Source organism: Galleria mellonella, unplaced genomic scaffold (genome assembly GCF_026898425.1).
Source record: "Galleria mellonella isolate WM207_F2 unplaced genomic scaffold, CSIRO_AGI_GalMel_v1 utg103, whole genome shotgun sequence".
NCBI lineage: Eukaryota > Metazoa > Arthropoda > Insecta > Lepidoptera > Pyralidae > Galleria > Galleria mellonella.
The window spans coordinates 840,719-854,293 of NW_026441966.1; the positions used below are offsets into that span (position 1 = coordinate 840,719).

Here is a 13,575-nt window from a genome sequence, read left to right on the forward strand (position 1 = left end):
AAAAAAAAGATTGTATCATAACAGATTAATTATTTTATAATAGTTATTGAGTTTAAAACAATTTTATAACTTGCTCTAAAATATATAAATTTGTTATTTTATACATTTATTATTTTATAATTATTCACTCCATATTAATTCTCTTTTATTTAAAGAATTGTCTATGAAAGGAAACTTAACACTGAAACAACAATGATAGCGAACGATAATCTAATAATCTCCGGTGGTCCCATCTCTAGTAAGCCCTGTCAGGTCGACCTCCACGCGGTTCCTCCTGGAAACCATCGTGATGAATACTTGTTGCATTCGATACGATGTGCTAACTGACCTGCTTCGTTCTCACCTACCATCCCTCACTGGTGCCCCGCCAATGTATACCGATAGCGCAGGCAGGGTTACCATTTCATTATCATCCATTAAAAAAAAAATCCGGTATAGACACGAGCACTGGACATTTAATTAATACATTTTACCGTCGCCCGGTGCGTACTCTTGCGTCGAACGCGAGCTGGAGTTTAACGAGCGTGGCGGCTCCACGTTAGGAAGTCATTTGGTACTTTTATGTCACGTCAAGCGCGACCTTCCGCATTTTACAACTATGTTGGACTGAAACGCGACAGACACGAGCAAGGAAGAATTCAGATTAAAAGCCTTTGCAAAATGGAGTGCGATGTTTTAATAGAAAATATATGACGGTATACCTTGCACAACAATTTGTATTTCTATTTGAGTTTCTTAAAATAACACCATTTCCAACAAATACGCGGCTTATTCGACACCATAGAAGATGCTGAAGCATCATTTTCTGTAAGCGAAGTATCAGTAGTATCAAACTCAATGTCTTCCGATGTTACATTATCTTCCTCAATCATTTTGTAAATCTAACAAACTTTAACCAGTAGAAACTACAATAAAATGTATTTTTATTTAAACCAGGCAAACTGCACTACATGAATAGCGTATACAAGTAATTATTACAATAATATTAATAGTAATGTGGGTAGTTCTAAAACTAGCGATGACATTGGATCGGCGCGTTTAGTTTCCTCTATAGGACGGGGTACAAAATTGTAATAAAAATATGTTATTCAGCAGTGAAATTAATAAAACATATTTATTAGATTTATTTTGGAGCAAAATGTTGTGTAGTGAGCTTTTAAAACAGAGCTCGAGTCGCGACTCGAGCCTTGGGACAAGGGCTCGAGTCTGGGCTCGAGCCTTCGCAATATGGCTCGAGGCTGAAGCTCGAGCCTTCATAGGAGACTCGAGCCTTCAATGAGTCGAAGACTCGGGAAACTCGAGCCTTTTAACAACTCTAGTTGTAAAGGGAAGCTAAAGAAATAATACAAAGATGTGTCAATATTGAATTTGGTAAATAATAATGTAAAAAAAAAACTACACGTAAATATATATGACCTGTACATTAAAATTATTCAAACATTTTTAAACTTAGAAATCCTGCCATTCAATGGAAGTTCAAACGATCTGTTTATGTTATTAATTTTAATATTTGTCTATTTACATATCATTATTATCTTACTAAACGTAAAAATGTCTGTTACAGCAAACGTTGGAGACCGGCGGGGGAGGGGTCGTCAACCTTGAAAATCTGGAGGCGAAGGTCAGTGAACTGTAGTACTTTGCATACATGAGTTAGGATAAACAATGTTAATCCTACATATTATGGTCTATATATTTACGAAACATCATTCAAATTCATTTAAACAAATAAACATGTTTGCAAACTTAAAGATTAATAATAATAGATACTAGTCAACAATGTTTATATGTAGTAACAATAAACATTCTTACTTGAACCTTATTACAAAGAAAATAAAGTTTAAATTCATCAAAATAATCATAACAAATAACTTTAGCTAACAAAAGACATCAACGCGTTCGTTCTCATAGACAGGTATGGGAAATGGCTTATATAAGGAATTTTATCCAATCTTTATTTAAACAAAGATATTTTATTGAAATATGATAAAAAATAATCATAATTTAGATTAACAGAAATTAGGGCAATAAAACATTTGTAAATAACGCGAAAGATTCAATAAAAAAAAAACACTTCAACGCCTGGAATTGTTAGTTTTTTTACTTCTTAGATAGATAATTTATTATTAATAATTAATATTAAAAAAAATAATAAATAGTTTATTAATAAATAACTTAGTGCCTTAATTGTTCATTATGAAATTTAACAATATACACCTTAGAATGGCAAACAAGCTGACGGCCGACCTGATGGAAAGTAGTAACTGTTGCCTATAGACATGAGCAGTAGCATGGACATAATAGAGTATACTGTTTCGCCCATGATACCCTCCCATGTGCCATTCCTGAGGACTCAGGTATTATTCCTCTGTACCCTGTAAATTCACGCCCCCACCCTTCAAACCGAAACAGCCATGCAAACACAACTGCTTCACGGTAGAAACACGAATAGGACAGAGGTACCTAAACAATCGACTATTGTACAAAGTCTCCCTCTGGTACTTTCTAACAAGATGTCACAAACAAAGCTACAGGCAGAGCTTATAGTATACACATAATTTAATGGAAATTTAATGGTTGTGAAGCAACAGCTCTCGAGTTTTGTTTTAATCGATTTCCTTCAATTGTGTAGTTCCCGTCCAGTGGGTACGCCTGCTTATTGTAATCCATTTAATGCAATCACACTCGCAACCATATCATGCCGCATACACCTACATGACAGTTTGATTATCATAATGTATATATAATTGCTTCCCGCTGTTTGTACATCTACACTAACATAATACGTTCGGCGCCTGCCATGTTATTATACAATGACCTTAATTAAAAATTAATTAAAATTAATCAGTTCAATTCCATTACGATTGCAATAGATTAAAATTAATTAAACTAATTATTATTAATTATCATTATCATTATACGACATAATGTGATAGAAAAGTTAAGAAGTAACCGTTTATCCTGGTATGGGCACGTGATGCGCGGGAATGTGGAGCATATTTTAAAGAAGGCATTAAGAATGTAAGTAGATGGTTATAAGAGCGGAGGGAGAACTAAAAAGACATGGATGGATTGTGTGAGCGACGATACGGCCAGAAGGGGAGTGAATGCGGATTTCCGTAATTTCAGTCATTTGACTGGGAATAGAAAAGAATGGAAGAGGAAAACATATTACGCCGACCACAAATAATAATTAGGATAAGGGTAGGAAGATGATGATTATCATTATACGACATGACGATTTTTTTAAGAGCATAGTAGAAGGAAAAATAGAAGGCAAAAGACGGAGAGGAAGACCGAGGAATAACTACATGGGACAGATAAAAAAAACACTAGGTGTCATGTCGTATGGGGAGGTCAAGGATATGGCCTGGGATAGAACTGGCTGGAAGAGGATACATAAATTAGTTGCACTGACAAGAGGAAACTGTTAAATGAAAAGAGAGAGAAAGAGAGAGAGAGAGATATGTTTTTTTCAACTTTTAACTGTCCACTGCTGAATATAAGCCTCCCCCTTGAGGGTTTTGCCAGTAGTTGCCACACTTGGCTGGTGGATTGGCAACCGCAGTTAGGCTTTGGAAATGTTTTAAAATGGACGCTGCTGCTCTTCCTTAGCCCTCCCTTAGTCGCTTATTACGACACCCAAGGGAAAGGAAGGCGTGGCCAGTTCTATGTCGGAGCACTTTTTTTTATACAACTTATAATGGCAAACAAGCTGACGGCCCACCTGATGGAAAGTGGTAACCGTCGCCTATAGACATGAGCAGTACCATGGACATAACAGAGTATACTGTTTCGCCCATGATACCCCCTATGCGTTGCTATTCCTGAGGACTCAGGTGTTATTTCTGTAAATTCACGCCATATCCCACCCTTCAAACCGAAACACAGTCATGCAAACACAACTGCTTTACGGTTGAAACACGAATAGGACAGAGGTACCCAAGCAAACGACTTTTGTACAAAGTCTCCCTCTGTACAAAAGTTGTTACTGTATAGCACTCTTAACAGCTGAACCAGCTTCTGTGTTTGGTGTATACCTACTATGTATATGAATAGAGATGGTCATAGGTTACTTTTATATCTCGATCACGCGGACGAAGTCGCGGGTAAAATTTAGTTTTTATTAATGGATATAAGGGAGCTCCATTTGCTAGCAATATATCCTGTCAGATGTCTCGATGTGGTCTCCCCTGGAAACCGTAGCAGTTACTAGGTACATCGCTAAGATGGATCAACAAATTTGACTTGAATATTATCATATCCTCCTCTGATGGTACCCCGCCGGCATATATTGATAGTGAAGGAATTATTAACTTTTACCCAGGACTTTGTCCGCGTGATCAGGATATACTTACTAACCGAGATAATGTAATAAGGTAACAAACTGACAAACTCACTTTGACATTTATAATAAGAGCAAAAAAAAAAAATATTCCTACTGGAAAACAAGTCCTAGTTGAAATCTTTAACATATCACATAATTTAAATCGTGACCATTTGAATAAATTTCCGAAGCCACTCGTTATTTACATCGCAAACTACACATTATTGGAACTGCATATAATCTCAATGAATAGTAAAATAGTGTATACAATTTTATAATACTACTAAGACTTCAGGAAATCTGGAGATCCCATGTGTTGTAGGGAAATAAAAATACTCATAATATTTCATGAAACCCATAGATGTCTCTTTAAATAATAAATTTTCCGTTTGTCATCATGTTCCCCCAGCAACGTTATGTTTAGTTGATTGAATAAATTTCTAAAAACTTCATAAATTTCTTAAAAGTACCGCTACCGCCATGGTCGCTTGGTAGAGAACGCCATTAGCTATTATGCCCACCATGTGTGTCTTTGTTATGTACATGAAAGGTAAATAAATAAATATCTGTAATTTTTCCCTAATTTAATAGATTTAGTTTAGTAATACAATGTATTACTGAACTATTGCAGTATTTTGGTTAACCAAAATACTTAAGCCATTATTTTTTTATGAGAAGTAAGAAAATATGTAGGTTAGAAAATTTGTCATCTTCCGTGATATCTCTAAGTATTTTACGAAATTCATTACAACTATATTACAACAACATAACCTTCAAGAAAACAGCATATTCCTTTTTAAAAGGCCGGCAGCACGCCTGCAATGCCGCTGGTGTTGTGGGTGATCATTGGCGGCGGTAGTCACTTACCATCAGGTGAGCCGCGTGCTCGTTTGCCCCCTGTGTTGTAAAAAAAAACAACTAAATTAATCCAAAAAGTGGTATAAACCAAATTTATTCAAATAATATAATTAATTTGTTTTACAATTGTATTTATCATATTTATTGATATTATTCTTAATTCCGGCTATATTGTGTATATATTTCCAGACTAAGAATGTAACTTTTAAAATATTTATACTCCAATTTTTTTATATACCACTGAGGTGGCAAACAAGTATACCATCCACCTGATGGTAAGCGGTTACCGTAGCCTATGAACACCTGCAATATCAGGGGTATTACGTGACGTTACCTACCCTGAAGAAACCTCTTTACCAATTTCACCTAATTCCTTAAAATTGTTCTATTTCTCTTCATACTGTATAACTATGTTAAAGTGAATGCTGTGAATACCTTTAATAGGCATGTGTATTAATATTGTATTATATTTAATGTTTGTTATATGTGTTATAATGCAATATGCTGTTAGTGTTCCTTAAAATAAATAAATAAAATATGTGGGACACTTTCACTGAACTACCAATAAAAAAAAATAGCAGCCCATATATACGGAACCTCCACGCAACAACATCCTACAAAGGAATCCAGAACCGCTACACTTCAAAGCACGACACTAAAATAGAGATGCATGAGAAAAAAGGGCGTATAGAAACAGTTAGATAGAACAATCGGTGGGAAACTGTTGCGATATATGTTTATATAGCGTACAGTAGGATTATATGGCGTACAGTGGGATGATGGCGTGGATCCCGTCGCGTGATCGTGACGATATCGTGTGCGTGCGCGTATTATTCACAGCCACCCACTGGCGTCGCAGATTGCATCTCGGAATCACCGGCGAATTAAAGTTTCTATTTGCATTAAACCGAGCGCATTAGCATCTTTAAAGCTAGGATGCACCTTGGGAATGTATGTGTGTGAATAGTTGTTTGTTTTTTGTCTGTATGTACATATATTGTAATATATTTTAATTTATTTTTTATTAGCATATTGTACACTTTGTTTTGAATACATATGATAAATTGGCCCAACCTAATGGAATTGGGGAAAAGGGATTGTTAGTAATGAGACCCCATTACTAGCATTAACTGACCCATTGTTAGCAATACAACCTATCAGGTCGACCTCCACGCGGTTCCCCTTGGAAACTATCGTGGTTAATTCTAGTTGAATTCGTCACGATGGGCTAACTGATCTGCTTTCATCGTCACCTATTATCTCTCACTGGTGCCCCGTCAGTGTATGCCGATAGCGCGGGCGGAGTTACCATTCCATTATCACCCATTAAAAAAACCTAAATTAATAAAATAAATAAATAAACAATATTTATTAAACTTTAAAAACAATACTTTTTTATTTCATAACAATTTTTATATACTAAGAGACAATAAACACGACGGAAGGCTCCGAAGGGTTCAAAGCTCGTCGAGTATTGAACCTTGCATCCTCTAGGCGAAGCCACGGTGTGGAACGAAGCGTGCGCGCGCGCAGCAAAACGCACAATATAACGACGACTTCCTCGCCGAAATGGCTAGCATTAACGTTAATTAAGTTTCTAAATAGAAACAAGTACATAGATAGCCGCTATGAGCGAGCCGCATAGAGACTGGTTCAATCAAGTTCATTTTTACATCTGACGTGTAGGTATGTCCTCTTGATCGCATCTAGTTCAACAACCACACATAAGTATGTAGTTTGAAATGGTTTAACTGCAATCATTGTCAATTAAAAATGAGCTTTAATCCCGTGTTATAAATAAATTAATAGAATAGAATTTACTGTGCCCTACAAATCAAAGACTCTTCAATATTTTAGGAATACGTATGAAACGAATAAGAAAACAATACGCAAAGCATGAGTGTCAAAACTGAGAACAAAACTTTTTACTAAGCCACTAGTACTATGTACAGGGGGGATGTTACTAATGGAGACTAAGGGCCCATTTCCTAGCAATATACCTAACCAGGTCGACCTCCACGTGTTCCCCCTTGGAAACCATCGTGCTAAATTCCAGGCCTATTCATCACGATGGGCTAACAGACCTGTTTTTTCATCATCATCTATCATCCCTCATTGGTGCCCCGTCGGTGTATACCATCAGCGCAGGTGGGGTTACCATTCCATTTTCACCCATTAAAAAAGTATTTTTGTTATTTACACTTTATTGCACCAAGTAAAAAGAGAAATAACAAATACAGTAAATATTAATGAGAAGTGATGCAAAAGGCGGCCTTATCGCTAAGCAATCTCTTCCAGACAACCTTTGGGTAGAGGACGTTGAGGAAAAAAAGTACTATGTATATATCTAGGCATATAAGAGGAAAGAGTCGTAAGGGGTGAGGGGTGCACATGCCAGAATTATAGGCCCACCTTTAGATCAGAAACGCAGCATTCAACTATGGACAAACACATACGTTGCTTTTTGTACGAATTTTATTGTGCAATAAAGAATAAATAAATACTTAAAAGTACGAATGTATTAATAATCATATAAATAAAAAAAATGCCTAAAATATTTATTGTAAATGCTTTATAATTATTTTTAAAATTGAAATACATTATTATGTACCAAAATTACTACACCATTCTTGTAATAATAAATAAATAATAAATGTATTCTTTTAAGAGGTCAAATCCCCCTGGAAAATATCTTAAATACGCGGATATCGGCTTAACACTTCCTATTTAAAAGATTATTAAGATTTTGTTCCACTAACAAACAGTAAATTCAATCGTTACTAAATTCAACTAAAACTATCTATTGTAAAAATATATATAAAAAATAGTGCATAATTTATAAAATATATAATAAATAAATTTATATATAATAAATGCATAATAAAAACAACTTGGAATAACATGCATGCAAAAAGAAATTTCTCTTAATTAAGATTGTAAAATTTAATATGCATTCAGCATGAAAGCAAATATTTCGACTGAAAAATAAAGTAAATCATTGTCTAACATATGAAAAAACTTACCTACCGTTATATAGAGTTTCCTCATTTTGTAATCGTTTAAAAAAAGTGTGTCAGGGATTTAGCGTGGAAATAATAATTTCTCGTCGTGTTCCAAAACAAATAAAATGTAAATCAAATCAATAACAATTGTGATAACGATCTTTCCGCGCGTAATGACAGTGTGCCGAGTGGCGTGCATACATCACGCGTGCCCTTCGGGGGTACGTTTGAGATAGCAGCTGATGCAATGATTTGTATTCGCTGCAGACCATTTGTTGGTACTGGAAAACGACATGCAAATTGCGTATCATTCAGCCTTCGCCTATCTCTTAGTAACTAGACAAGAAACTGGACTAAGGTTCCTAAACTTTGACCACTAAAATAATAAAAAAAAAGTTAGAAATTTTTAAACTATATTATTTATTTATTTAGTTAAAATAACACCAACGTTGCACGTGCACATTGCATTATAATATATGTAACAAACATAAAATATAATACAATATTAATACACATGCCTATTAAAGGTATTCACAGCATTTACTTTAACATAATTATACAGTGCAAGGTAATGAAGTAACAATTATAATGAATTAAATAACACTAGACTACAAATATATCTACAAAAAATGAAAATAACATGGGTTTTAGTGTAGATTTGTGACATGATACGGTAATTTATAATAGTCCTTGAGAAAATTGTAACTGATTAAATGATACGTTACACACACAAGACAGAGTGATTTAAATGAAATGTTTTATTCCGATCTACTTTAACTGGTAATAAATCGTTTATCGTAAATGCAGGCAGTCGACGTATGTCGTCATTATTATATTCTTTTCTCAAATATGCTTGGAAATGTGAGCATTATTTTGACAGTCTTCTTCGAGCTAAATCAAAATTGTCGTACTGGCCAGATACATGCGGGCAGCGGCCGGCAAATGTTGTATGAAAATCCATATCTGTCGTGTTTTGCGGCCAAATAAATTACTATGTAAACTCATATCTGTCCTGTAATTTAAACATTTGCACGTTCGTCCATCAATGCCTCAGTTGCTGACTGCTGCAGTAATGTATTATATTTCCAAAAGAGGTCAAAAAAAGGTATATATATATATATATATAAAATTTAAAAACAATATCAACAAAATCGTGTCATCAACAGTTTACAATGGTTCAGCATATTTATCTATGCATGCTTTTTGGTATATTTTCATGAATTTCGTTGTGTACATATAACAATTAATTTATATAATATCCTCGTCAACTCTGTATCGATTTAATTATTCTTTTTTACAACCAATAAGGTCTTTTCCCACATCACGCATCTATCTTGTAATATCTTGCTTAACTAATATAAATGTGGCGTCCAAGTGCCAATAATGTCAGTTTGAGAAACACTGACAATATCCGAAAATGGTATGCATTAGCCTCGGGCCACTATACATCCACTGATGGTGCTCCAGCACGATTACTCGGACAGAATGACAACACGAAACAGCTTATTAACTATGTCTGTATAGAAAACTAGTTTAAACCCGCATCTCCGTCCGCGTGACGGCGATACTACATACACTGTCGTCAAGCAATCCCTTACTGATGTGCATTTGCTGTATATTTCCTATTACCATATAGGTCCATTCATAGTAATAATAAATAATTTTTATTCAAGTAAACTTAATAATACGCATTTTTAAATCGTATTCTTTTTTTAAAATCTACCGCCCAATTCAGAATGCAATTTCAGCTGAGATGCACGGACAAGAAACTCAGCTGTTGCTTTTAAAGTTGAGTTTACAACAAAAATTACAACAGGTAATAACAAACTTCATGTTTAAAAAGAAAATTATAATCGATTATAATATTTACTAATCTATTATTTAACTACTATTGTATTTTTTTTTATGAGTGAAAATGGTATTGCTAGCAATATACCCAACCAGGAAGACCTCCTCGCGGTTCCTCCTGGAAACTATCATGGTTAATTCCTGATGAATTCACCATGATGGACTAACTGGCCTGTTTTCATTCTCATCTATCACCCTTCACTGGTGTTCCATACATTTTCACTCATAAAAAAAAAACATAAAAATATAATTATGTATGGGTACCATTTACTCCATCGTAAAGTGTAAATTATAAAATGAATGACTGATGTTAGCGCGGCGCTGTCCATGCGCTACTGTTAACATGGTATACTCGTATGACTCCATTAATATAAGTGTCACTTTCTCTGCGAGCAAACTAACAACGGCCACTATCAACACGTCAAGGTATTTTTAAATTATAGCTAATTATAAAAGAAATATAAATTAGGGTTATTTAGCGCTACAGTATTTTTTTAATGGCAAAGAAACTGATGGTTCACTTGATAGTAAGTGGAAACCTTCACCTATAGATGTGATTATCGAAGTACCATGATTATCAAAGAATACACCGGTACACTCATTCTATTTAAGCCTCTAGAGAAGCCGTAATGTACATACAGAAACTCTTGTATTTATATAACCCTGCGGCGTTGCCTGCATGAATCACTACATAAAATATCCTCTATACTAAGTTGGGATATAACCTATCCGTGTACCAAATTTTATTCAAATCCATTCAGTAGTTTTTGCGTGAAAGAGTAGGAAACATCCATCCGTTCGTCCTTACAAACTTTCGTATTTATAATTTTAATAGGATGAAATTCGGTATATATTTAGTATTTGGTGTAAAGAAGGTAATACGGATAGGTTTAACTTTATTTCAACACAATATAATGTTTTAGGCACACGGACGAAGTCAGGGAAATAATGAATATCTAGTCCTTAAGTACATCTTAAACTGTATATGCCTACGACCATGAAGTGCTACAATATAGTAAAATGATTCATGTATAAAAAATATAGGAAAATTTCATCCAAACTTATTTAACCATTCATTGATTAATCAATGAACCAAACAAACAATTTTCCAATCATCCATATCATCACTAATATTACAAATCAGAAAATTAGTTTGTTTGTTACCTCATAGCGTCTCGCTGGCTTAATCGATCACTACGAAATTTGATATATACTACATGAGATAGAGTAAGACATAGAAAAACTTTATCCCGATCAGTAAATATATCCCGGTTAATCGGTCGAAGTCGCCGGTAAAAGCTAGTTCGTTATAAGTGGGATAATTAAAACGACAACAAAATAAAAAGTGTCCTCATAATTATAAGACGAGGTGTTGTCGTGATATAAAATCTCACTATAATGGAGGTACCAGCGCGGATCATTAGAAAACATTACTAGATCGACCGACGCTCGGCACGCCACCACGCGGGTAAAGCTCACAAAACATTGAGCGCACGAACACGCAACCTGCAGGAAAAACCAAGAGACACGGATAGCTTATACGCATACGAGTATAATGTATGTGTATATGTGTGCAGATAAGAGCATTATGTAAACAGTCTCACATGAATTGTATTGTAGCAGTCTTAGCTAAATATATAAAATTTTTACTTGAGCAAGTTGTCATTTTCTTAATTTGTCTAGTAAGCAAACTTATTGCTTCAGATATTTAAAAAAAAATTATAACGTTTTTTGCGTTTTATGTATATATCGTTACAGTCGTAGAATACTGACGGATCTGACAAAGATTATATATATATATATATATATATATATATATATATATATATATATATATATATATATATATATATATATATATATATATATATATATATATATATATATATATATATGGATACCTCTGTCCCATTCGTGTTTCAACCGTGAAGCGGTTGTGTTTGCATGTCTGTGTTTCGGTTTGAAGGGTGGGATATGGCGTGAATTTACTGGGTACAGAGGAATAACACCTCAGTCCTCAGGAATGGCAACGCATGGGGGGGGTCTCATGGGCAAAACAGCATACTCTGTTATGTCCATGGTACTGCTCATGTCTATAGGCGACGGTTATTACTTTCCATCAGGTGGGCCGTCAGCTTGCTTGCCATTCTAAGTTGTATAAAAAAAAATATGTATGTAGATATGTTTTTATATATTATTAATACAGAAATTTCATCAAAATTACTTACGATGGTTTCCAGGGGGAACCGCGTGGAGGTCGACCTGATAGGGTTTATTGACAGCAATGGGGTTTAACGTCTCTATTACTAACAATCCCTTCCTTCCTGGTAGGTAGGTGTAGGAATAACCAATATAATATGTCACAATGCGAGTCACACGACCACCCGCCCGAACGTCACCTAGAGGAGTGACCTGGAGCGGGGGGCTTGCGGGCTTGCAGTCTAAACTTTAACGAGTATATTACATCTGTCCTTTATATGGCAATTTGTGAGGCAGGCCTATGAGTATGTTAATTACTTAGATTATACAGATAGAGTGTCTCCATACAAACGCTTCGAGAAAAGCTGGTCAACTTTTTCATACAATTTTGTGTGATAAATAGTTATGAATGTTTTCTTTATAACTCCTATATGTTTGTTTTGTTTTATAATTTGTACATTTTTTTAATTCGTAAAAACTTATTTTATTTAATTAAATAATTAAATATAGATACGTCAAGATACATTTTATTCGTAATAATATAGAATATTAATAAAAAAACGTGTCAGCTAATTTGACAATTAGCTAACAAATAGTTGACCCGTTTTCTAAAATCGATGCTCTACCTATATAATCTAAGGTTTTTTTTTTTGATGGGTGAAAATGGTATGGTAACACCACCTGCGCTAACGGGATACGCTGGCGGGGCACCAGTGAAGGGTGATAGATGAGAATGAAAACAGGCCCGTTAGCCCATCATGATGAATTCATTAGGAATTAACCATGATAGTTTCCCAGGGAGAACCGCGAGGAGGTCGACCTGGTTGGGTATATTGCTAGCAATGAGATTCTGTCGCCATCACTAACAATCCCTTTCCCCTCTATAATGTAAGGTTAATTAATTAACAATAAAGGGCCGAATTAATTAATATATTTATCATTTGGTATAGTTTTATTCAAATTTTCTTCTATTTTGGGGCCAGATGGCGAGTATAGAAATATCCCTGGCCGGGTCGAGGCGGCGCAGCGCCGGCGCGCGCGACATCTCCCGCGAGCTGGACGCGCTGCGAGCTGCGCTCACTGACAAAGACACACTCATACAAAAGTACGTATGTTTTATATTGACATTTGATATATAAACAGAGGGAGACTTTGTACAAAAGTCGTTTGCTTGGGCACCTCTGTCTTAATCGTGTTTCTACCGTGAAGCAGTTGTGTTTGCATGGCTGTTTGGAGGGTGGGATATGGCAGTGAATTTACAGGGTACAGAGGAATAACACCTGAGTCCTCAGGAATGGCAACGCACGGGGGGTTTCATGGGCGAAACAGTATACTCTGTTA

At 35.2% G+C, this 13,575-nt stretch overlaps 1 protein-coding gene across 1 annotated transcript in view; it reads left to right on the forward strand.

Annotated features, from left to right (window-relative positions):
* Positions 1 to 13,575, forward strand: part of LOC113510062 (uncharacterized) — a 118,335-nt gene that overhangs the window by 62,860 nt on the left and 41,900 nt on the right. Inside the window, exons 4-5 of the mRNA XM_052896283.1 lie at positions 1,565 to 1,621; positions 13,218 to 13,339. Coding sequence (XP_052752243.1) covers positions 1,565 to 1,621; positions 13,218 to 13,339 — 179 coding nt within the window. The remainder of the gene's footprint in view (positions 1 to 1,564; positions 1,622 to 13,217; positions 13,340 to 13,575) is intronic.